Source organism: Cupressus sempervirens, chromosome 10 (genome assembly GCF_028749045.1).
Source record: "Cupressus sempervirens isolate cs-2001-9-10 chromosome 10, ASM2874904v1, whole genome shotgun sequence".
Classification (NCBI taxonomy): Eukaryota; Viridiplantae; Streptophyta; class Pinopsida; order Cupressales; family Cupressaceae; genus Cupressus; species Cupressus sempervirens.
The window spans coordinates 413,433,370-413,456,900 of NC_143127.1; the positions used below are offsets into that span (position 1 = coordinate 413,433,370).

The 23,531-nt window shown below is 31.8% G+C and overlaps 1 protein-coding gene across 3 annotated transcripts in view; it reads right to left on the reverse strand.

The window, feature by feature from the left end:
- Positions 1–21,121: 21,121 nt before the first annotated feature.
- LOC149534457 (pentatricopeptide repeat-containing protein At4g18975, chloroplastic-like) overlaps positions 21,122–23,531 on the reverse strand; it is an 86,269-nt gene continuing 83,859 nt past the window's right edge. For 2 of the 3 annotated variants that reach the window (XM_089805314.1, XM_089805316.1), the window contains 2 exons: positions 22,115–22,322; positions 21,122–21,649 (listed from right to left, as the gene is read on the reverse strand). In XM_089805314.1, coding sequence (XP_089661440.1) covers positions 21,528–21,649; positions 22,115–22,322 — 330 coding nt within the window. In that variant the 3' untranslated portion in view covers positions 21,122–21,527. The remainder of the gene's footprint in view (positions 21,650–22,114; positions 22,323–23,531) is intronic. The other variant, XM_089805315.1, reaches the window with a different exon arrangement.

The window sequence follows — 23,531 nt, forward strand, 5'->3', positions numbered from 1 at the left end:
TTCAAAAGAGACTTTGGAATCCATATAGCTTCAGATTTTCCTTTGGATACTTTAGAGCACATGTCTTCAATAATGGGCTTAGGAACCCATACGTACTTTGGTTTAGCTCTTTGAGTAGTGGACCTTTACGGTCTCTTTTGCACATTTTATTTCTTAATATTCACATGTCAATTAGAAGAGACATAGTGAACTTTTGAAGATGGATTCATGCATTTGTGTTTGAGTTGATCATCCAAATTGCATCCAAAATACTTGAGACTTATGGATGAATAAGGCTGATATGACTAGTTTAGATGGATAGATGGGTGAAAATTTGTCAAGGATGAACATCTTTGTTGATCTTAAGGTATGATAGGAGAGCTAGGAGATGAGCTAGAAGTGAAAAATGTAGGAGATGAAGGAACATAAGGTCCAAATATAGATGGAAGGTTTGAAGGCTTTAGCTTTGATGGATAAGGACCAAGGATAGATTTTGGAGATACAAGTGGATAGTGGAAAGGGATATCAACATCTATAGAGTGAGCAACATGGTCAAAGCCATCAATAGACTCATGAGTATCTTTGATAGGAACAACATTTTTAATGGGAGCACTTGAAGCTTGAGCACAATTTTGAAGTGGATATGGAGAAGTAGAATATGAGGGGACACTTTGATCTTGACAGGTAGCTTTAGATAGCATAGGAAGAGAACTTTTCTTATAATTTTTAGTAAGCTCAAGGGAAATAGTGGAAGTGATGTCTTCATCATACTTAGTAGGTGGATAAGACATGGGATATGGAGGAGTGACATTTTGAAGGAGATGAAAGGGTGCTTGATCTTGATCTTTCTTGACATTTATAACTTTTTCTTTTTTAGAGTCCTCTTGACATAGAACCACTTCTAAGGATAAGGGAGAATAAAGAGTGAATGGAGTAGTGCTTGGAGCAGGCATAGTAGTGCATGAAGATTGAGGATTTTTAGTTGTAGTAGCATGGAAAAGGTTTGCATCCAAGTGAAGGTTAGGTTCAGTTTCTTTTAGAGGTAGCCCTTTAGGGTACACATAGTCCATATGGAAAGCACAAGTTCTTTGTTTGATGGAGTCACATTAAAAATCTTTGAAGATTTAGGAAGTTCATGCATGTTGGAAGAAGTAGAGGTGTCAAGGAAACCACCACTAGACATAGGTTCATTAATATGATCTTGCTTAAGAGAAGTATCCTCACCACATGAGTCATTAGAGATATTAGCAATCCCATCATCAATAAGATCTTGGACTTTAGGTTTCAACTTGATGCAATCTAAAGAACTGTGCTCATTATGTCAATGACAAGTACAATAGATATCCAAGAATGGGTTTCCATATGAGCTAGACTTAGGCAACATGATGAGCTTACTACTAAGAAGTGTTTGCAAGATGTGGTCATAAGAATATTCCAAGGGAGTAAAATTCATCTCAAAAGTATGTCTAGGCTCTTTTCGTTGCTTCTCAAGTGCATAACATGCATCCATGTATTCATCATTGTCTTGGTCAAAGATGGGTCTATCATGAAAGCTTGGTATAGACTCAAAGGAGGTATCACTTTCTTGTTCTCTAACGAGGTCTTTAGATCTAGAAGATGAAGACATTTGATGTCTTGGAGTAGAATATGTAGACCTTGAAGAAGATGACCCATGTGTATGTAAAGGTATTAAGGGATATTCATTTCAAAACGTAATCTTCTCCTCTAACGTTTTCTCAAGTTTAGACTTCATTTCTATCATGCACTTAGAGAGATGAAGGTAAGAAAGATCATTTGTTTCTTCTAATTCTATGTATTAAGCATATAGATCTTGAAACTCTTTAGTGGCATGGAGGATATCATGATCATCTAGATTTGGTTGAAGTTTGGTAGCACAAGGCTTGAATTCCATAGTGGTAGAGAGATAATCAAGCATGAAGGAGACTAGAGGAAGCTAAGAAGGTGACACAAGATAACTTGACCTCAAAACTAGATAGGTATATTATTCACTTGTCAATATAGTAAAGACAGAGTAAAGTGACTTGTCAAGAAAAGTGTCCAAGCAGTTTATGACACTAGTGACTCAAGTCAAGAGCTAGGCAAGAAGCCAAATAGCCAAAAAGATAAAGCAAGCAGAAGAGGGAGTCTCAACAGCTAACTTATAGCTCTCTATCTATGACATGCAAAGGCTATGAGATGGTGGCTCTCAAATGAACCAAACTATGCAACCCTTGCAAGGTGCACCATAGAATGAGAGATTCAAAGAGTAGAGGCGAGAATGTCAATATCCAAGAATCTAGAATAAAATCCAATGAAAATGCAAGCTATTCTAAATGAAATGCAAGATAACAAAGAGAACTAAGCTAAAGCATAAATGAAACTAAGCTAAAAAGTATGCCATAATGTAAGTAGATTGAGCGATAAGCTAAAATGCAAAAATGCAAGAATGCTCCAAGTCTCCAAAATCACCAAGAAAACCTACAGCATAACAATAGCATGAGAGACTAAGATTTTTTAATGAGAGAGCCTTCCCTTTTAAAGAAAAATGGACAGTAGAGATTAAGAGGCAACAGAGGAATAATCAAGGGAGGAGAATACATCTTGAGTGATCCATGTGTACAAGCATCTCAAACAATTACAATTAATGGTTGACTTTTGAGAGGGTTTGAAATGTGTGGAGGAGAATTAAATTTATTTTAAAAATACAAGATTCCTCTCACATGGAAAATTGTGTATTCATGTGTAGACAAAAATGTCTTTTCTTTTATTTCTAAAATAGGAACAATGCTTTATGTGTGCACACTTAGGATAAGAGATGAGTGGGGAATTTTAATTAATTAAAAGGGGGAAATGTTCTATTAATTAAATATGAACTTAGAATAAAGTGGTCAAACTATAGGATAAAATCAAATAAATTGGTTTTTGGAGATTTGATCAAGGATAAGCATCAGATAAATTATGCAAAAATGATAGAAAGGGGGCTCATAGTCTAGATGACCATTTTTGGGTGATTATAGTTTCAATTTACATTACTCATATGGTTAAGATTGTTTAAAGTTGTTATTTGTGATAGTAGTTGAATAACTGATTCACCCCCGGCCCCACTCTCAGTTATATCAGTGGACTATATATTCTAACACATTGTTGGTAGGGATATCTAGGAGTTGATTATGCTCTATCCATCTTTTGAAGTCAATAGTTGCTTGTGATAAATGTTGTATTCTCCTAAAAATTTCTCGCAGGTTTACTATAACATTGAAATCTCCCCCTATGAGAATGTTTTCATTGTGATAATATCTCATAAATATGCCTAATTCTTCCCATAAATGATTCTTATTTTTTGTTTGTATAGGCCCATATACATTTATTAAGAGGATTTGGAGTTTTTTTTTTGTACTTTAACTTTCCATCCCATTTAGTTGTGATTCGAGATTATCATATCTAATATTATTCTCCTCGGGTTCCATATTAATTTTATCCCTCCTGATGCTCCATTATATGACTATTTTCCAGCTTCCCAATTTCCTTCCTAATTTGATAGCTTCTTCTTTATTAAGTTTAGTTTCTTGTATGAGTACAATTTCATATTCAAATACAGATATATTGCATTTTAATAAGCATTTTTTTCTAGGGACATACCTCTAGCATTCCATGTTGTAATCCTCATACTGACATGGGAAGGCTCTTCCCCTTCCTTGCTTTTAGATTTTGAAAAAAAAATTCTTTGTTCTCTTGCTTGACCATCTACCTCTCTTATCTCTTTGAGTGATTTCCTCCCTCATTTTGATTTTTGTTTACCACGTCTTGGTGTCTTGATACCCTCCTAGTTCATTGCTATTCCAATATTTTGTATATTCTTTTAAGCATTGTTAATGCTTGTTGTATTGTTTTCTTCTTCTGTATTTTCCTTTTCCCCTTCTATTTCTTTAATGATCTGGTATGCTAGATCCATATGGTTTTCCTTAATTTGTGCTCTACCCTCTTTTGATTCTTCCTTATCATTGATCTATTCTAGATCCACCATAATTCCATATTCTTCCCAATCTTTCCATAGTTCTACTTGTTCTTGACTTGTACTATGTATCTAATTATTTCTAGTTCTTATTAATGCTTCTTCTTCTACTGAAAGTGAAACTTCTTCCTTATTTCTAGGTTCCTCATCCTTTTGAATTTCCTTACTGGCTATTACTTCAAATGGATCTATTCCATTTGTTGGGGTTTCCCAAAATTTGTACTTTTTTATTATGACATTGCTCCATTGTGTTGTTGATGCTAGTGGAAGTATACCTTATTTTCCCTTTTCTAAGTTCTCTACTACATTAGGTTCCACATTATTATTTCTGATTTCCCTTAAGGTTGAACCTAATTGAGCTCCCTCCTTGTTTAGATTGGGAGTGTTCAACCCATCTTTTGGAGAATCCCTTGTTGTGAAAAGCCATCCATTTTCAATATCCTCAATATCTTGGTCATTGTTCTCTTTCTGAGCAGGCATCTCTACATACTTACTTTGTGATACCAGTCTATCCATCTCTGGGTGATGATTCTTTTCCAACTTCTAAAGCTTATTATATGCCTCTTTTTGTTGTAAGATCTATTTGATCGACGGTGTCATTAATCTTGTGTGATTTCTTCATTGAATTGCATAATGCTCCCCATATTCTCCTCAATTTCCTTCATTTATATTTCCAAATGCTTTGAGACTTCCTTTAAGCTTGCAATTTTTATATTTAGTAAATTTAGTAGATTGACTCCTTCCATATATCTATGTTGTGTGATCTAATTGATGTCTTCTTCCTTTTATTTTCTAGATTTCTTTTCAATGCTTCTGAGTACACTTTGTATAACCTCTAGTTCAGTAATGTCACCTTCTTCAATCTCAATGTTTGGGTACTAAGAAGGTTCTCTATATTATTTTTTTGTTTGATCTCTCCTTTTCTAAAATTACAGTGTTGATCATTTGTAGCCAATTCTAGATGATGTTCATCTATACTAGTATCTAGACTGATTTCCTCAAAATCCAAATTGTTTGTTGCCACCCTTCTCTCATTTTTTAGAACTTTTATATATCTGATTTTCCCTTGATATTTAGAGAATTTTATTTTATACAGTGATTTATTTGTGATAATTTTTATATATTTGTGTTGATAGTATTTAGGTTTTACTGTAACTAAGAGTTTTACTAATGAAGATTTGATGTGATGAGGCTCATAACCCTTGATCCCTCCTAATAAATCTCCAATTTGTATGAAAATTTTGATATCACATAATTCAACAAGGATATTGTTTAAATTTATCCATATTGGAATCTCAAGAATGCTCTTTGAGATGTCATTAAAATTAGGTTTCCATTTTTAAAAAATTGGACTATATCCACTAATAAAATAAAGAGAATTTTTAAGTAAATAAGACCCAAAGTTTAAATCTTTACAATGCAAAAAAACTAACATATCTGTAAGAAAAGTTATAGTTACCTATTTGGAGTCCAAGGAGTTGAACCAATTAACCAATTTTGTCCTTTTTTATTTTGGTCTGGTCCATACCGCATATAGACCCCTTTCTTTATAGTCAAACCATTTGTCTTCACTAGTCTTATTACTGATTATGATAGTAGGGTCTTCCATTTCTTCTAATTTTTGGCTCATGTGTAGCTGGGTTTGAACTACTTTAGGATTATGGCAAGAAAAGTTCCCAAATCATAAACGTGGTTGAGAAATTGAAGTTGTTAAATCTGAAAGATTTAGGTTAGGGTAAAGATTTGAATGGTTTCTAGAGTTAGGGTTAATAGGAACACTATTTTTTGTTCAGACATTAGGGGGTTTGGGAATGATTTGTGATATCGAACTATTCACTCTATTTAGGGCTTGTCATTCCTTGGCACCACTCTTCAAATTTATATTGCTTCTAATCTCTTAGATGCTTTTGTATTCTTGGCATATTTTGTTTTCTCAAAAAAACTTGCTTGACTCTTCTGTCACTCTTTTTTGCCTAGGCGTTGTGCCAAGTTACCCTAGGGTTCTTTGATGTTTTTGTACTTCAAATCATTTTCGTTTTGAATCTCCTTCCTAGAATGAGCTTTCTCCCATCCTTCTTCCTCCTCATGCTTATGATTGCTTATTATTGTATGTGTGTGAGGGTTTGTGATCACTGGAGTTGTATGCTTACGATTTTTCTCAATGATTTCTCTATTTTGTTCCTCATGTTGTTTTATGAGAGCATTAAACTAATTTTTTAGAGGAATTCGGTCGATTTTTTCTAGTGATGGGAGCTTTGTCATTCTTGTAGGGAAGATAGATTTTTTTGAATAGTGTTGTCATCGAGAGCTAGGGTTTCCATTCTTTGGAACTTTGTGTTTTACAAGATTTTGCTTTTTTGCATATTTCTTGTTTTACCATTTTTTTCCACTTTAATTTAATAATTGATAATAAAAAATTCCATATTATTTATTTGTATTTCTCTTATTATTTTTTCATATTAGATTTTTTGATGGGATTTTTTAATGATTTTTTTATATTTGATAAAATGAATTTAAATAAATAATACGTATTAATCTATTTAAAAGATTGTAGTAAATATTATGTTATTTAAATTGAATAATTAATAATCTAAATAATCTAATTTGTTCACATAAAATTATATTTTTTAAAAATAATTTTTCATAATAGATATTTTGGTGAGGTTTTTTAAATGATTTTCTTTTTCATATTTGATAAAATGAATTTAAATAAATAATATTTATTAATCTATTTAAAATACTTTAGTATATATTATGTTATTTAAATTGAAAATTATTAGTAATCTAATTTGTTCACATAAGATTATATTTTAAAAATTAATTTTATAATCGAGTACCTATCAGCTTATCGTTGTAAGCACAAAAGCGCACAACTACTAGTAATTATATTATTGGGATCTTTCTATTAATGTGATCAACCATGGTAAAACAAATTTCACAATTGAGGAATTTGTCGTAAATGCTTAATATTATTTGAGATCAATAAGCCACTCTGATGGTGTTAACATCAAAAGTCTTTGAGAACATAATGTACAATATTGACAATAATAAACTGACCACAAACTCATGTCTATACCCTTTTTTTTGTCACTCAAGCCAACTTAGATATTGTAATATCCCCTCACATTCCCTCCTCGAATGGATTTAGTAATGAATAATAAAGATAAAATTAATAGTTAAAAATATAATATTTCTAAAGCAATACAATATTATATAAGATGATAAATAATAATATAGTATACTTTGTCAAAAATAAGACAAATAATTAAAAATAAATTTATTATTAATTATCTCATTGATGGAGTGTACTAATATAACATAATATAATAACTAGCAGTCACAAGCTTTTGTGCTTGCAACATGAGCCGATAGGTGTTTACTTTAAGTAAGATAAATTTAATTTTATAATAAATCAAATAAATAATATTTAGCTATTTAACTTATCATATACTAATAAATTATCATCTAAAAAGTATTCCCATAAAAATCTATTATGAAAAACTAATAGGAAAATAATATGAAAAAAATAACACTTATAAAGTAGAGGAAAAAATATAAACTAAAATTAATTATAAAAACTAAAAACTAAAGTAAGGGAGTCCCAATGCTTCACCTCTGTGAGCATCACTTAGATCCAATGACTCCTAAGTGTTCTATTTATTATCATGAGAGATGGATTCTTGTAAATCACTACTCATTAAACATGAGTCACTAAAAAACTACATAGTTAAACCCTGATAACAATATCACAATTTAACTTGCTATAGAAAAATATCTCCTACTTATTAATTTAAAGTCTATTAGCTTAAATATATGAATAAAATGGTGTGTACCTTTGGTGAAATGGTGGGGCTTCTTGCATGTAGTGCCTACAACCAAGGTTCAAGTCTCAATAGGGTCGCTCTGTACTATGGTTCTTAATTGAGAGTTGTCTTTGACCCTTGGTGAAATAGTTGGGCTTCTTGCCTGTAGTGCTTACAACCAAGGGTTAAAGAACATTGTTGGCTTCAGCCTATTACCCCAAATTTTTAGAGAATAAAAAGGAGGCTCTAATAAGATGGGAAAAAAATTAGGCCTAAAGAAGCAGGAGGATTAGGAATTAAAAATCTAGAATGGCATAATGAAGCATTAGGCGCAAAACAAGTCTGGAAATGTATCAAGAAAGAGACAACAAATGAGCAAAAATTTTGTATAATAAATATTTGAGTGCAATAGATAGCGCATCATTATTAAGAACTAGGAACCCCCCACCCCAAAGGTTTTGTAGCATGGAGTTTTGTGCTAAAATGCCACCCCTTGATTTTGAAATATGTAACATGGGATATAGGTAGAGGTGATAAAAGCCTTATTCTAGGAAGACTCTTGGAATGGGCACCCCCCACTAGATCAATCTGATATAACTAACAATGCAAAAAATCTATTAATATCAGTATGGCGAACCTAGGTTGAGGATTATATCCAATATGATCCCTCAAATGAAGAAGCCCCATGGAGATGGAAATCCTTAGAAATAGAGGTCTTAACCTTGTAGACTAGGAGAAATTAGAATCTATTCTTAGAAAGCATCCAATCAACTATTAAAATAGGGAGGACAAGCTCATCTGGGCAGCCACCAAAGACAGAATTACAAGGTAAAGGAGTGTTATAATCAAATAATCAATTCACAAAGGTGGGAAGCAATTAATATTCTTGTAAATCTATGTTGGGAACCAGTAGGACTACCCAAAGCAGGTATCTTTCTTTGGGTAGCCTCTCAAAATTGAATCCTAATAGCAAATAGAATTAGGAAAATGGGATTTGAAGGCCCTTTGAGATGCACCATCTACAAAGAAAAATAAAAAACTACAGAGCATCTCTTGTACCAATGTAAATATGCTAAGGAATGTTGGGAATGGCTTTAACTTAAATTGAACTAGTCAGCCCCACTTCCAGGGAAGTGGCAAGACCACCTAGTAGGGTGGCCTAAAAAAACAAATAACAAAGTATATGGAAAATTTTGGAACATCACCCTAGCTATCCTAGCATGGGAGATATGGAAGGAAAGAAATAGATGGGTCGTCAATGACGAAGAACTCAAAAATTCATCTCTCTTTAACAAGATTGAAGCAAATATTACAGAAGTTATAAATTGCAATCTTAGAAAAACTACAAAAGAAGAAGGTTCCTTATCAAATTGGGATGCAAAAATGAAAAAGAATTGGCAACATCTATTTAATCCACCTCTCATTTATAAAAATAAGATAAGTATAGCCAGAAAAGAATGCAAATGGGAACCCCCACCTAAAGGATGGAAGAAAATTTTGATGGAGCCTCGAGAGGTAACTCAAGGGAAGTAGGAATAGGGTGTATAATTAGGGAGGAATCCAGAAATTGGATCATGAAATGAGCTAAGCCCTTGGGAATAGTCTTGAATAATATTGTGGAATTAGAATCAGTACATGAAGGGCTAAAATAGAGTATAAAATTAAAAATCAAGAAGATTATAATCAAAGGAGACTCTCAGATCATCCTTAATCACTTAGAAAAGGGAAAACCCCTAATTAGATATTAAATTCAAAACTAGAGAAAATTATCAACCTTTTGGATAAATTGGAAGAAGGTTTATACACATATATAGAGAAGGTAATATAGAAGTAGACCTATTGGCTAACAAAAGAATGAAAGGAGAGAACATTCATTTGGTTAATCAAATTTAGTTCTCTGAGGTAATCATGAATCTTAGACCTTTCAAGCATTCTCCTTTGGCATTAGGTTATATGATTATCTCATTATGTGTGAATTTTGTTCCTCAATTTCATCTCATGTGGTTTTCATCACTCAGATAACTTGTGACCTCAAGAACTATTTTTAATCAATCCATCACGTAGCTTGAACCATTACCTATATGTATCTTGAATGTGTAATCACTCTATTCTTTCTAGATCTTTCTCGACTTTGTAGAAAGCTTCTATAAATTGGTGTTGGGTCATTTTACCTGTATATTTTATCTAAGGTATCTAGCTATTAGCTAGGCTAGGTGTTAGCATGGATACTAATATTAGTATGTGCCATACTATAGAATTTTGTACTATGGTTTTTCGAGGTAATGTGAAGCCTGAGAGATGGACTTGTTTTCTCAATCTCATAGATGATATGAGGAGGGTAGCCATTAGCAAGGTTTTGGGCAGTGTCTTTAATTATGACTTTTCATGGTGAACTAATAGCGACATTATAGGTGTCTAGATTGGATGCCTAGTTAGGGAAAAAGTCAGAAAATGGGATATTATCTAGCTCTTCTATAACATCTTTGTTCCTATCTAGTTGGTAGGTCTAGAACAAGTGGTCTTCAGCATCGATGAGAAGCTCAAAATTTCTTTGTTGGAAGCTTACATGGCTCACCCGCCAGGGAATTTTGAGCTTGCAATTGTACCTAGATGCCCCTCATTGGTCATCTAGGATAATATCCTCTCTCTTTTGTGAATGGCCTATGATGGAAGCCAGTGTTTAGTTCCTTCTACGTTGGAGAGGTATTGTGGAAGATTTTTCTAAGGATTGGCTCTTGAATTATCTACATGTCTTTGATGCTTACATTCATCCGGGAGTGGATTTTGCAGATTTGGAAGTCGTGGAGTTTTGCCTTCCAAATTTAGACAAGTCGAGCAGATCCAGAAACACCTTTGAATTTCTTCCTAGATCTCGGGCCAAAGATATTAGGGAAGCTTCTGAAATAATCATGGTTTTTTGGAAGAAGGATGTTGGTGCGTAGATGGGGTCATTGGTCTAGTTTTGACCATTTTTTGGTGTTCCTGATACTCTTGCGATTGTAGTGGCTCTTTCTCCTTCATTATGGTTTGGCATTAGGGTTGTGTTTTCTATTATTTTTTAGGGTTATATTCTGTTAGGGCTCTTCGGTTAGGGCAATAGTGCTCTTATATTCTGTATATTTGCAAATTTTAGGCTTTTACATTTTATCCTGGGTTATTTTTTTGGTTGCTTCTTAGTAGTGGGTAGCTCTTTTGCTCGTTTGGTTATAGTATATTTCTCTGGGTCATATGTATATCTATCATATCACAAATATAAATGTTATCTTTTCTTGGGGTTATCTGTGTTTTCTTGGTATACTCAGGCTTGGCCCCTTTTGGTGGCTTGTCTTCTTGCTTTGATCTTGTAATGCTTAGCTCTTCGAATTTATCTATGATTGTTCCTAATTGAACTGATATGGTTCTGTTTGTTTTCTCAATGATGGTTTGTTAATCGATGATCTCAAGTTGATATCCCCTATTTTAGCAACATCACTAGCTGGAAAATATTTAATTATCAGATTCACTCACCAAGTGTTTAGTAATTTGTTTGGTATTAACATTAATCTACTCTTAACTCTGGCTTTATGTTGTCCTATTCAATCTATAGGATACCTTTATTATTTTAACTAATCAAATCTGGTATTTAGGGTTATTTTCTTAACTTCTTTACTAATTACACTAACATCACTCTTTAGCTAAGTTTCTTGGTAGCAGGAGATCATGGTGTTATTTTTAGTACTAGAAAGATTGTAGAGTCTCTGCAAGTTATCATGGTCCTGGACGGTTCTCTTTTCCCCAATCACTACACTTCTGATGTTTTTGGTTCGGTCTTGTGCCCATCTATTTTGATCCTTTATCTTTTTGAACCATGTTTTTATTTTGTATTGAAAATTATGGCACTCTCATTTCGATATTGTGCACAAAAACTCAAATGGATAGTTGTAAACTGGGGATGCCCCTTTTGAACATGTAATATTGTAGGACTTCAGTCCTAAACTAGATTAGAGATTTTCCTCTCCATTCTTTTCTACCAGTGCTTGTTTGAACAAAGTTACTTGGATGTTTTTTAATTATTTAATTAATATAATCAAAAGGCTTTGGTCATTTTTCGAGAGATATATATATATATATATATATATATATATATATATATATATATATATATATATATATATATATATATATATATAATCATTAAAAACAATAAAAAATAAACTAATTTAAAATCTACCAACTTAAATATACAAAAAAATAATCATTTAAAAATAATCTTCATGAAAAACTATTATGAAAAATTAATATGAGAAATTTAAAAAAAAACTTTAAAAAAGTAACTCCCACAAAATATCATATTGGCTAAACTAAAAAATATGAGAAATTTTTAAAAAAAACTTTAAAAAAGTAACTCCCACAAAATATCATATTGGCTAAACTAAAAATCAATATTTAAATGAAAAATTATACTAATTTAATAAATTAATTAAAATAATTTAAAAGCTATAATTTCAATCATACAAATATCTTAATCGCTAATCCTATTCGCTAAACTCAAAATCAATATCTAAAGTAAAAATCTAAACTACTTTTAAAAATAAATAAATAACTAAAACTTTAAAATATATATATATATATATATATATATAAACTAAAAACTAAACTAATTTAAAGTCTATTGGCTTAAATATACGAATAAAATAATTATATTAAAAATCTACAAAAATTAATATAAGAAATATAAAAAATATATAGTTAAAAAAAGGAACTCCTCCCACAAATATCCTATTGACTAAACTAAAAATTAATATTTGAAATAAAAAACTAAACTAATTTAAATAATTTAAAAATTAAAATTTCAATCAATTTTAAAATTAAAAATAAAGAAAAATATGAGTTAAAACTAGAGATAACAACTAATTAATTTTCTAAATAAATAATAAAAAAGAAGAGTTCAAAGTATAGATAATTTATAAATTAAATACAAGAGTAAAAAATGGAGATAAATAAATAAGAAAAAACCAAGAGTTAATAGTGTAGATAATGAATAATTAATTTAAATAAATAGGCAAAAAAATAAGAGTTAAAGTTAGAGTGAGATAAAATTGGTCGAAAAATAATTAACGGCAAGGGCTAATAGTTTTCTGGTCAAAGCTTAACAATTTTTTGGCCAAAAAGTAATTTTACTGGAACAAAGATATAGCGTATCAGCTAAATAAATGAAAAATTATACCAATTGAAAAAATAAATTAAAATAATTTAAAAGCTAAAACTTCAATCATACAAATATCTTATTCGCTAAACTCAAAATCAATATTTAAAGTAAAAATCTAAACTAATTCAAAAAATAAATAAATAACTAAAAATTATAAAAATAATTATAAAAACTAAAAACTAAACTAATTTAAAGTCTATTGGCATAAATATATGAATAAAATAATTATATAAAAAAATCTCCAAAAACTAATATAAAAAATTAATATGAGAAATTTTTTTTAAAAATATAGTAAAAAAATAGGAACTCCTCCCACAAATATCCTATTGACTAAACTAAAAATAATTATTTGAAGTTAAAAAAAAAAAAAAAAAAACTAATTTTTAAAAATTAAAAATTAAAACTTCAATCTATTTTTAAAATCAAAATTAAATAAAAAGAAAGAAAAACATGAGTTAAAAGTGGAGATAACAACTAATTAAATTTTTAAATAAATAGAAAAAAAAAATAAGAGTTCAAAGTATAAATTAATTTATAAATTAAATACAAGAATTAAAAATGGAGATAAATAAATAAATAAGAAAAAAATGAGTTAACGATGTAGATAATAGCTAATTAAATTAAATAAATAGGAGAAAAAAAAAAGAGTTAAAAGTGGAGTGAGATAAAACTGGTCGAAAAATAATTAACATTAAGGACTAACAATTTTTGAGTCAAAGGTTGACAATTTTTTGGCCAAAAAAGTAATTTAGATATAGCCTATTGACTAAATTAATTACAATAAATAACAATAATTAATCTAAGCTTTGATCGTTTATTGATCCAAAAAAATAAAATTATCAAATACGAAAAAAATAATCATTTGAAAAAACCCCATCAAAAAATCTATTATGAAAAATTAATAAGAGAAATATGAAAAAAAATCGTCTCTAACAAATATTCCATTGACTAAATAAATTATAAAAACTACAAAATAATATTTAAAGAACTAAACTAATATAAATATTAAATTAAAATAAGAAAAAACAATAGTTAAAAGTGGAGATAACAACTAATAAATATCAAAACAAGATAAAAGTGTAGTGAGATAAAAATTGGTGGTAAATAATTAACGAGAAGGATTTAAAATTTTCCGTCAAAATTTCAATTTCCGAGAACAAAGTTCCCACAAATAGCCTATTGGCTAAAAAATATTATAAATATAAATTAAATTTATACAAAAGAATGTAATATTTTAACTATTATTTATTGCCTATATAATAGTACAATAATAAGATAATAAATAACCATCACATGATATGGACTAAAATGATTAAATATATTATGTAGAAAATAGGCAAAGTAAAACATAGGAAACAAATTACACAATATTGAATATGCATGGATTCCGAGTAAAATTGACATCGTGAATATTTGTTTCCAAGTAACTAATGTCTCAGGCATCGATAACATATAGGTGACAATGCAATTTCATTAAGGAAAGACTAAAATAAACGTAAGTGTTCTAAAGGTGTGATGACGATTAAATAGTCGCATTGCTTGATGGAAGAATAAAGAAAGATATATCTACAAATCATCGGAGGGGAGGAAAAGAAAAAGAAGAAGAGTGGGAAGAAGAGTGGGAAGAAGACAAGCAGCAGAAGCATTTGTGATAAATATATAAAAGCCAACTCATCAATATATACAAATTAGAGTTTCATCTACCAATCGCAAGGGAGACTAATAGCATTAGAAAATCTCATGCACTAGAAAGCAAAGGAGTGAAGATTGTCGGATTCGAATACACTCAGCATAGAAGCTCATTTCTACATAAGATCATAATTACGCTACAGGCAAGAACGATTCTAAAAGAGTTATTCCAATGGACTACATCAACATTGAGTTAAAGACATACAATCTTTATTTCTCCTATTGTGGAAGGTGATGGGATTCAACAAGTTGAGACAATATAGACAAACAATGAAGAAAGCAAAGCATAGTAAGACGGGAAGAACAAGGGCCACGTCCCAATTATCCATTGCCAATCACATCGAAGGACAAACAATCAGAGTCATCATCGAAAGACCAATAATATCAAGGCCACCCTTCAACATCACACACTAAGCTTTGACTACTTAGGTGGATGTGGGCCCAGTTCTACTTACCCTTTCACTCTCGTTTAGTTTTGTGCACTTTTTCGTCAATTTTTCAAACAAGTTTGAGAATATTTATCTTTGTGCGGGATTAAAGAAAACAAAAATGACAATCCCAAATAGTGCAGAAGATGGGGTTAGAGGGGCCCGCACAATCTACCTAAGCTGACATTGAATGAGTTTGAGCATAGAAGGAAGCCTTCTCCTCATTCGACATTTTTTGCTCATTCGACACGCACAAGGGTACAAAAGACCGACAATGTGGTGGAAAGCACGAAAACATCCTGCAACGTAACATCATAGGGTAAAATTCCTTCTTCCAAAGCCCTATGAGGATGCACAAACACGAAAAACAACTTTAGTGCGAGATTGCAAGAAGAATTTCTCTTTCTTCTGTCGCGCAAAGGCAGAAAACACATGCCACAAAATTGCAGCATGAAAACATCCTATTGAACACAGACATGTGATGTCACAAAACATGAAAACACATAATAGTTTCGATTTGCCATGCCCATGGAATGAGCAAAACATGTCAAATGAGTAGAAAAAGCTTTCTACGACACCCAAACTCATTCAATACACAAAAATGCACAACAATTTTGTCATGTGCAACATCACACCAAGAAAGCTCCTCCCTTCAGTTTGACCTAGGATCATGCACAAACACGGAAATGCACGTGGGTTGAAATTGAAGTGTATTTTTGTGCTCTCCAAGACATCAGAAGTCTTTTGTTTAGGCTGAGGTTTCTTGATGCGAAGTTATACCAATGTATTTTTGTGCTTGTGTAGGATCACAAGTCAATTGTGAAGGATGGAAAATCATGTTGTGATCTTCTGAAAAGCACAAAAATGGACTAGTGCAAGATCGCAACATGATTTTACATCCTTCATAATAGACCCTCAATGTTGTGCAAGCACAAAAATGTATTGGCGCAACATCACACCATGATTTTCCTTCCCTTCAAACAAGTCTACGATCATGTTAAAAGGTTGAAAACACACTAGCACAAGATACATGAACTATTAAATGGTTTAATGGAGAATTGGTGGCAGTAGGTGAAATTAAAACATTGATACTTAATGGTGAACATATGGGGTTAAATGGAATTGTGAAAGTTATAGAAGCAGCCCGAGACAACAGAATATGGTGGACCCCACAACACAACACACTAGGGGGTCAAAGCTTATTGTGTTATGTTTAAGCCATGCAATAATATCCAAGCAAGGGAGAACTGGTCTCTTCTTTTGATATTTATAGTGACGTGTTTTGAGCATTGGTCTAATCTGGCAATTCAAGTAGATATAACACACTCGCAACACAAGATACTAGCCGTTAATTATTGAACAAGAGAATAAAAAATGCCATTAAGAGATATTATGTGCACTCTAGAGTAAGGAGAAATATAAGGAGTAAGTGCAAATATTATATAAGATGGTAGGAGTAGATGTCCATCTGTCATAATAGTTGGAAGGGGTAAATAGTGTGGATCTACGTTCAATGAAAGAAGTGTTATAAAAAAATTTAAAAATTAATAAGTGTTACAAGTGTGACCATTCGTACAACTAGAAGACTACATCAAAAATAGACTATTGAGCCACTCTAGATATCATGAGATTCATAAGGACAATTATTTTTCCCAACAAATCAAATAAAATATTTATTATCTTTGTTGACTCCAAATCCATATCAAAATAATATAGAAGCAAAGGTGATTATTCTAAATTTCTAAACCAATTCAAGACAGGGACATTACAGATATCTAGATAACACATTGATGGTCATATAACATCAATAGAAGTCATTATAGTCATCAATTGATTACTCATTGCCTTATGAACACTAGGGGTGTAGCATGTCCCTCTCCCCATTCAGAGAAGCATTTCCTTCAATGTTGATAATTCTACACATCTTTAACTTCCCAATTGTCAACTCCAATCAACCAATTCTTCGATTGAATGAGATGTAATAAAAAAATTAGGCCCCAAATATCAAGTTGAAAATGACTGTTGGTTATTCATACCCTCCGGGATGAATATTAATAATTGTTAGCATTCACCAAACTAGTTGTTGTGTTGACACAAGGCGTTCCACCTTGTATGCTACATGTATAGCCACATGGGAACACTTATAAAAGTCCCTACAAATTGGGTTCCCAATTGTAATAGTGTTTGGCATTTTTAAGGTGAATTGTTTGGCTTTGATTATGTTGAATATGGTCCTCAACTAATCTGACCTTGTCGTGGGCTTGTAATAGATAAATGATAGTGTTAAGTTCTATAATAGTGTGTGGTCTTGACCATATAACTATTGGGATGTCACCTTTTTGATACACCGCCTAAAACTATAACCACTTTGAAACTAGGTGATGTAAGAATATTTGGTTGCACTTCCGATTATAATAACTAAACTATAAGGAAACTCGGGTGCAGAAACAGCTTCCTACACTAATCTCTTAAAGAAAGTATTGTGCAAATTCCTATTAAATCCTTATAATTTCATATTTGATATTATGTAAACAATAATATTGCAGTCAACCATGAATACAAAAAACAAATAGAGAAAGAAAACACAAACACAAAGATATGCCGGTGGGGAAAAACATTTCGGTAAAACAACCCCACCCCTCCAAAACCTACACAATGCATTATCTTCAACTCAAAAGGTTACAACACACTTGTAGTGCAAGTTCTTTCACGACACAGAAGAGCAATCCAATAGCAACCAACAATACACTTTTTCCACTCTCATATCTACAAACCTAAAAGTGTTTATATCTTCACCCATCATCAAATCGTCCAGAGATAGCTCTTATGCGTCATAGGAATCCGTTGTAACTGTTTCAGCCATGATCTCCTTACACACAATTCAAGATGTCAACACATACAAGTGGACTGACACATCAACATGCCAACTAGACATATACACTCACACTTAATTACATTATTTGCAAAAAATGTATTTACAAAACAAATAATAAGAATAGGAATTATCCAAGGTTGACACCTTATTCCTAACATAAACCACGTGTCTATACATACCTTGTTTAGGCATGCTTTTCTATCCTTTAAGTGGAAAACCATGAAGAAGTCTTCTAACATAATGTTTTCTTCAACAAAGGTACAACAACGAAATCAAAATAGTCTATCATATACTTTCCCATGGTGAGCTAATACTATGGAGTTTCCAAAAACAATTAACTATACCATCATTGCAATCAAAACATAGAATTATGGGGTTTGGTAGACAACAATTTTATTATTTTTCCAATTAATTGTTGTTATGTAGACTTATCAAGTCAATCAATATTGTTACCTTGTATTATTTCAATAAATCCCTTACCTTGAGCGTTTGTGTGTTGTTACTATGTAATAGTGCATAAAAACATATGGTTGGGCGTCTTGTAAGGTTTCCACTACCACTACCACAATCGTTTTTATCCATTTCCTACTCATTAATATACCCTATATAAGAAAAAATTATTCTCATCACAATCATGTCCTTTGTTGCATTCCTTGTTCAAATATGATCATTCTCTCTTTTATTTGTTAAGTTGCCAATCTCAAAATTTGAGGAAATGGTGATTAGGGATCCTCCTATCTCCCTCTCCAGAGGGAATTCCTCCATTATGTTGGACAAAAAAGATGTCTTCCTCCTTTGACATAAGCATTGTGTTGGACATAGAACTAGATATGATTCATATCTAATATGGTTCTTCAAACCCCCCAACAACAATGTCTTCAAATTTTCCTCAACACTACCCAATCTCAAATTAAGTTTGGAACTAATGAATATAACCACTAGCAAAACATGTGTGCTTTAACTTGGTAAGTTGATTGAAGCAACTATCCATAAGATTGCCACTGCTATGTGTAGTTACTCCTTGAAAATAGACATGTAACAATACACCTCTTGTTTGTCGTTTCTTTACATAGTCAACAATTCTCAATTAATTGGTCAAGATCCACATATAAGGATGCCAACACAACATTTTTTTGTCAATGAATATTTTTTTTTAAATGCTCCAATTGGCCAAGCTAATTGATTATATCTTTGACTTCAAATTTATACATATTCATCTTTGTTGTGAGATACCAAACCTCATATGAATGATTATCAAACTTGAGATCTAAGTTGAATACACACGCATCATGTCCCTCAAAAACATCAATTTCCCCCAACTACTTATTACGTGAATCTTCTCCCTTATAGTTTATAACTCTCATAAGGGAATCCATCTTCCTCTCTCATGAACTATTATATGCCTTCAGTGATGAAATGTCTTCCTTAAACTTGGTAATTCCATCCTCCATATAATTAGTACAAGTATCCTCAATTTCCATATATAGTATGAAGATTTTTAAGTATGTCCTTTTTGCCTCTTGTGGCAAGTCATGCCATGATTGAAAAATATATTTTGCAATTAATAACAAAAAGCAAGTCTAATAAATTTTTAAATGATCAATAACTTACTAGGGCTTAGATCTAACTTCCTAGAAAAAAAGAATCAAGAGTTCTACTAATTTTAGCCTTGGGAGCCAAGATGGTGGAAATCCTAATTTTGTAATAAACCACTAATATAACTCAGTTTAAAAAATCTACTATAGCTTGCGAGGGTGATCTCGCTTTCCTAAAAAAATCCAAGAATTTTGTTAATTCGTAGCTTTGGGAGAAAATTTGGTGTAACCTCTAAATTTGCTATAGCTTGTGCTATGCTCACAATGGCCTAACATCAATAGTATAGCAACTTCAATATGGCCTTGAAAAAGTCTTTACAATGCCAAGATCATACTCCAATATTGCCAATGAATCAAAATAGCAAAACAGGGGCAATATGCTACAAATGCTTGAGATCAATTAACCATTTCAAGGAGACAAGCCTCCAAAAGTCTCTAAGAAAGACGCGATTCACAATGTTATAATAATAAACTAACCCCATGTCAACTTAGATACCTAGAAATAGCACCTAGTTATAGTCATATGAGTACTATATAATTAAGTGTGTAGCACCAACTACAAGACAAGAAGTTCTAAAGAGAGCGAAGACAACTCCTTACCATATACTAGGGCATAAGGTACAAACTAACGTTTTTCTTTCGATTTTTTTCCATCTGTGTAGCATTCTCAAAATCTAGCAGATTGTTCCAAACTAGGTAGATAACCCACTAATCTGGGATTTTGTTCCAATAAACTATTTTTGTTCTAGATGGAAAAACGAAGATGCAAGTCTCAAAAGACCATAAACTGCATATAGAAACAAAAAATTACAAACCTAGAAACTTATTTTTACATTTTCTTATCTGTACAAAGAAACAATTCGTTAACAATAGCAACAAACCAAGCTGAACAGCAAGTCGAACAAAATCTACCAATGCTAAAGATTGAGCTTTGTTATATTAACTTTGAAAAGTACAACTTGTTACATGCAAGAATAGGCATAAAAAATCATGGATAAATAAGATATTAAGCAATGTAACCACAGTTATTTTCTAACGTGGACACTGCCTCTATATTTTTAAGAAATAACCTAATCTCCACGATGTTCAATAACAAAATGGTGAGGAAATTGAACACAATGCTAAAATGATTGGAGAAAGCAAACTGCCCACATCTTGAACCATGTGTCACATCTAATCTTGTATCTTTTCTATTCTAGTTAGTACTCCATGAGTTGCTTATATGAAATGCTGAGTAGGGTTTGCTAATAAATAATCTCAAGAATTATTCAAATGTTCAATATTCATTTATGAATGTCTCCAATGATCCTTGTTCTATGAAACTGAAAAGTAATTTAGATCTCAAAATTTAGTCAAGGAAAAAAGCAAAAGAAACTGGCTATGTGATATCAAAAGGTGGCAACACAAATACAAGCACCTTTAGACCATATGATTTTGAAACTTCGTGTTCCTAAACATACACTGCAGCGTTTGATGCTTAGATGCAAAAACTGGTAGATATGTATACTTAAATGTCATGCTGCAAGAGAATCAAAATAATACAATTGAGTAATTAAGGTACGAACTCAAAATTGAAAATTGACATTATCAGCATAAACTGCACAAGACTTTTTCCAGTCTTCCATCAGACTACAGCTCAATAAAGTTAAGCTTCAGCTAATATCTACTGATCAACTCATTAGATCATTGAATGACATATATGTATACCAGTCAACTTGATATCAGACTATTACACTTTCAATTGTTATACAACAGGGAGGCTATCTCTTAGCCCGGATGCCAAATTTCATCTGAAGAACTTAGCATTTACCTAGTGTGCATTCTCATGATGCCCAGATGCTCGGTATAAGGCTTCACTAAGAATCAAGTTTTCCCCCAAAAAAGTGAGATTTAGGATACCTAAGGAAAGGAAATCAGCCAGCTTTCCTCTTGCAAGAGCATTACAGCCTTAGATTTTGTTATAACTCATTTGGAACATCCACACTCCCATCGGAATTACTTCCAGCATCACGATTTGACAGAATATTTTCTATCAACAATTCAGAGTCTCTAGGTGAATGTACTCCACTTAACCTGTCTACTGTCATTAAAAAAGAAACGTAAGAAATAATAACTTTCCAAGTCATGCTGTCCAAATATTGGAGAGATAATTAGCAGTCAGCACAAAATATCCCAATCAAATTCAGAAACAGCAAAAAGATTCAAATATCACTGAAACAAATTTTGGGTTATAAATTAATATCAGCATCACAAATGCCAACATGAATTTGGCTCAAAGCCTTAGCCCCTTGTTAACAGAACAAGTGCTCTCTTTCACCCTGTCAAAATAGAATTCTGTTATGTAGTACATAAAGAATACTTCCTAAGATTATTCCACATATACTGACGAGGATTTTGTGTGCTCACTTAGACAAGAATAAAGGTATGAGTTCTTTATATTCTCGAATCCCTAAGAGAATAACTTTTTGTTATGTAGAGAGCACAAGCAAATGAATTCACTCACTCAATTCATTACAAGTATTGAAAATAAAAAGACATAACATACCTGCATTCTTGCCATTGTAATCTTGCAATGATTTCTCTTTCTTTTTCTTGGATCTATTATTTGATGACTTTTTAAACAGGCCACGATACTTTTCCAATACCCTTTGTTGCTCCTCTTTGAGACCTAATAGTTCGTATGCATCTGCAACCATTTGAATTATAGTTTTGTCTGGGGGTTTCCTGTTGTACAGTTCAAGATCGTTGAAAAGCTTCAAAAATAAAGACAATAAAATGTTTGTCAGTTGATTGCGGTGCAATATTTCTAAATGAGTACATTTCAGTTGTAGGAAAGCATAAAACTGCAGGAAAGATATCATGATACAAAAAAGCTCCAAGTATGCCTTCACTTTGAGAGCTGAAATCTCAATCAAAAAGCCCAAAATACTGATAAGAAACAAAATCCATATATTAAAAGATTTAACTTGCAGGAAAAATAACTTTGTTAACTCTGATATGATTTATTGTATTTAAATTTTAAATTAGATTCTACATGTTTAATCCGATACACAAATCAAAAATTAATAGAAAAGAGAAAGATTCCAAAGAATGTGGTTTTATGTTGTAAGGGTATCAATGCTCAAAGGAGAAGCATACAAGGCAATCTCTGGTAATTCATAGTCGATAAAGACATGACCAATATATGTTTCCACAAGCAGGGTATAACAGGGTCGATCATATAATCCACATAATGAGGAGCTAGTTTTTACAGCTTAAGAACCTCAGGTCCTCTAGATTATTAGATTAGCTCTTATGGGCACTCCAGAGTCTTTCCCATGATCTAAAACAAGCCAACATTTATAATTAGCACAAGCATAATAAGCAATTTTAAGTCCACAGCATTAGGCTATTGACAAACACAACGGTTTAGGGAAAAGAAACTAATCTCGTGGCACTGGAATCACGATATTGAAACTTATTCCTTGCTCAAGAATCAGTTCTAACAGTGTTTCAACTTTCAAAAAAAGTAAAAATCTATGTTCATTAAAATAGATTTCACAAATACATTTGACCATGTGGAATCCAATCTCCTTTAAGAAAGTTCTCAAATTCGACTTTTGGAAATATTGTATTTCGTAGACTGTAGCCTGCTTTGAGGGATCAAGATTTATATTCCTTAAAGACAAAAAGGTCATCTTTATGCAAAGTAATTAATAGGTATTATCATACTCTCTCAAGAATCAGTAAATAGATTCACTACTAAGTAAAAATCTATGTTCATAACAGTGGATATAGAAATTGCATTGGAACATTTGAAGTGGAGATTACTGAAATAGATATCTTCAAATATTTGAACTTGACAAAGAATGGGTTTTTGTACAGTAGACTACTTTTCTGCATCATCATTACAGCCTTGGTTTAGAAGTTTTTATACATCTCTTGAAAAAGGGCATAACCATAATGAATGTGAGAATTCCTAC